Source organism: Bison bison, unplaced genomic scaffold (assembly GCF_000754665.1).
Source record: "Bison bison bison isolate TAMUID 2011002044 unplaced genomic scaffold, Bison_UMD1.0 scf7180017847920, whole genome shotgun sequence".
Lineage (NCBI taxonomy): Eukaryota > Metazoa > Chordata > Mammalia > Artiodactyla > Bovidae > Bison > Bison bison.
In genome coordinates, this window is record NW_011478493.1 from 38,034 (window position 1) to 40,877 (window position 2,844).

General features: G+C 48.2%; 1 protein-coding gene across 1 annotated transcript in view; it reads left to right on the forward strand.

Moving 5' to 3' along the window:
- LOC104991683 (antigen WC1.1-like) overlaps positions 1 to 2,844 on the forward strand; it is a gene marked incomplete at its 5' end in the record, with an annotated part of 43,185 nt that overhangs the window by 33,458 nt on the left and 6,883 nt on the right. The window contains 3 exons of the mRNA XM_010844262.1: positions 1,058 to 1,202; positions 1,258 to 1,538; positions 2,755 to 2,837. Of these exons, the coding sequence (XP_010842564.1) occupies positions 1,058 to 1,202; positions 1,258 to 1,538; positions 2,755 to 2,837 (509 nt within the window). The remainder of the gene's footprint in view (positions 1 to 1,057; positions 1,203 to 1,257; positions 1,539 to 2,754; positions 2,838 to 2,844) is intronic.

A 2,844-nucleotide genomic window follows, 5' to 3' on the forward strand; every position in this document is an offset into this window, starting at 1 on the left:
TTGATTCTCCCTTATGCTGAGCTAATGTGCTGATATGCTAATTCTGTAGTTCTTAATTTCAACTAGTAAGTTTTTCAGCTCTAGAATTTTTATTTGTTTTTGTTATCATTATTTGTTTTTTTCCATCAGGGTGCACATTTTGTCAGTTAATTCCATGGGCACCTTAATCAAGGCTCTTTAAATTCTCTGTCAAGTAACTCTAGTAGCTGAGTATCCTGGGGAATTGTTTCTAATGTCTACATTTCCTCTTGGTTTCTCATGAGATCTATTTTCAATAAATATTTTTAAAAATACAGACATTGTAGATGACAAATTGTAGAAATACTTCAGAAAGTGTTTTATTTTGCTTTTTCTATTTAGGGATAGATTTAGGGACAGATAGATTTAGGGCTTCCCTGGTGGCTCAGAGGTTAAAGCGTCTGCCTGCAATGTGGGAGACCTGGGTTTGATCCCTGGGTCTGGAAGATCCCCTGGAGAAGGAAATGGCAACCCACTCCAGTATTCTCGCCTGGAGAATTCCATGGACAGAGGAGCCTGGTAGGCTGCAGTCCACGGTGTCGCAAAGAGTAGGACACGACTGAGTGACTTCACTTTCACTTTAGGGACAGAACTTATTTAACTCACTCTTAGTGCTTGAGACAAAAATTGTGGCACTGTCAGAAGCAGAACTCTTCATAGCAGAGGCAAACACTACAGTTATGAAAAATTTATGGCTATGTTAACCTGGGTTTCCCCAAAGGCTCAGTGGTAAAGAATCCGCTGGCCAATGCAGGAAATACAGGAGATGACATTTCGATTCCTGGTTGGGGAAGATCCCCTGGAGGAGGAAACGTCAACCCATCCCAGTATTCTTGCCTCAAGAATTCCATGGATGGAGGAAGCTGGTGTACTACAGTCCATAGTGTCAAAAAGAGTTGGAAACTACTGAGCAACTAAACAACTGCAAAAACTGCTATGTTACAGTTTTCTTCTCAGACCCCACTGCTTGTCATTATTTAGTTTAATTCAGTTTCCTGTTTTTCAATCACCAACACCTTGATCATTGCTGTTTCTTCAGGAAACCAGACTCAGGCGCTGCCCCAGTGCAATGACTCCCTGTCAGAACCAGCAGGCTCTGCAGCCTCAGAGGAGAGCGCCCTCTACTGCTCAGGTGAGGGTCCCACAGAACAGAAGACCCTTTACAACCCTGTCACCGTCCCATTGTCCCATTTCTCTCTCCTCAGACAGCAGACAGCTCCGCCTGGTGGAAGGGGGCAGTCACTGCGCCGGGAGAGTGGAAATCTTTGACCAGGGCTCCTGGGGCACCATCTGTGATGACGGCTGGGACCTGGACGATGCCCACGTGGTGTGCAGGCAGCTGGGCTGTGGAGAAGCCCTCAATGCCACGGGGTCTGCTCACTTTGGGGCGGGATCAGGGCCCATCTGGCTGGACGACCTGAACTGCACAGGAAATGAGTCCCACGTGTGGAGGTGCCCTTCCCGAGGCTGGGGGCGGCATGACTGCAGACACAAGGAGGACGCGGGGGTCATCTGCTCAGGTGCGCGCTGCACACTGTCCACAGTTTGGGGCAGGGGTGGGGCCCTGGAGGACAGGGGTCTGAGCCCTGAGGGAGAGATGCTGAAAGGACCAGAGTAGGAGGCTTCCTCCCATGGAGCCTGTCTTTCCAGCAGACGTGAAGATGAGGTGCTTTCACTTCCTCCTGCATCAGCTGAGATTCTGGTCCTTTCTTCTCACCAGTGTTTCCTGGCAGAGCCATTTCTTACAGTTAACACTTGAAAGCAGGGCTCATTCTGCAGTTACCTGTGGTAGTAACATCTTGAAATCCTGGGATACCCAAGTTGCCCTAGTGGTAAAGAACCTGCCTGCCAATGCAGGGCGTGTAAGAGATATGGGTTAAGTCCCTGGGTTAGGAAGATCCCCTGGAGGAGGGGATAACAACCCATTCCATTATTCTTGCCTGAGAATCCCATGGACAGAGGAGCCTGGCATAGTGAAAGCTCAGATTTTTCCTCTATAGTTCTGTTTGCTAGGAGTCTGAAGAGAGTCTGTGGGCCAAATCCCAGTGTCCACAGGGCTGCGTTCTTCCTGGAGTCTCTGGGGAGGACTCCTTTCCCAGCCTTTTGTGGTTCCTGTGTGGCCTCATTTCTGAGCTCAGAGCCCTCTTTATTCTTCTTCTTCAACAACAGTGCCTCTTCCAACAGTTCTCCCTCACTCACATTTCCCTCGACTGGAACTGGGAAAAATGATGCATTTCTCAGTGTAGTGAGTTTAAAGATGTGTTAGGCTGAGCTCACATAGTTAATCCTCAATATTTGAGCTTTATCTCTCCATCCCAAGGTCCTTATTATTCACATCTGTAAAGTCCCTTTTGAAATGTAAGGTAACATATCACAGGTTCTGGGATTAGGCCATAGACATCTCTGGGGGTCCGTTATTCTGTTGACCACCTCACTGTCCACATCACTTTCCATTCTTTTAGAAGTTTTGTCAGGAAGCAGGAATCAGCTCCTGTCACTGCAGGTGCCCAAGTTCGTCTTGCTCTCTGTTCATATCTACATTGTTGTGGTAGAAATAGGTATATAGACATTAATGGACAAAGTCAGGTGAAAGGGAGGTAAAAGTCAGTCTTGTCACCCAGTGGGCATCTCCTCCGCTGGGTCAGGGGTGTATGGTCACAACTTCTGGGGGAGAGGAAAACCCAGAGCACTGAGTGGAGTGCTCACTGTGTCCTGTCTCCTCCCTTTCAATCTTAGAGTTCCTGGCCCTCAGGATGGTGAGCGAGGACCAGCAGTGTGCTGGGTGGCTGGAAGTTTTCTACAATGGGACTTGGGGCAGTGTCTGCC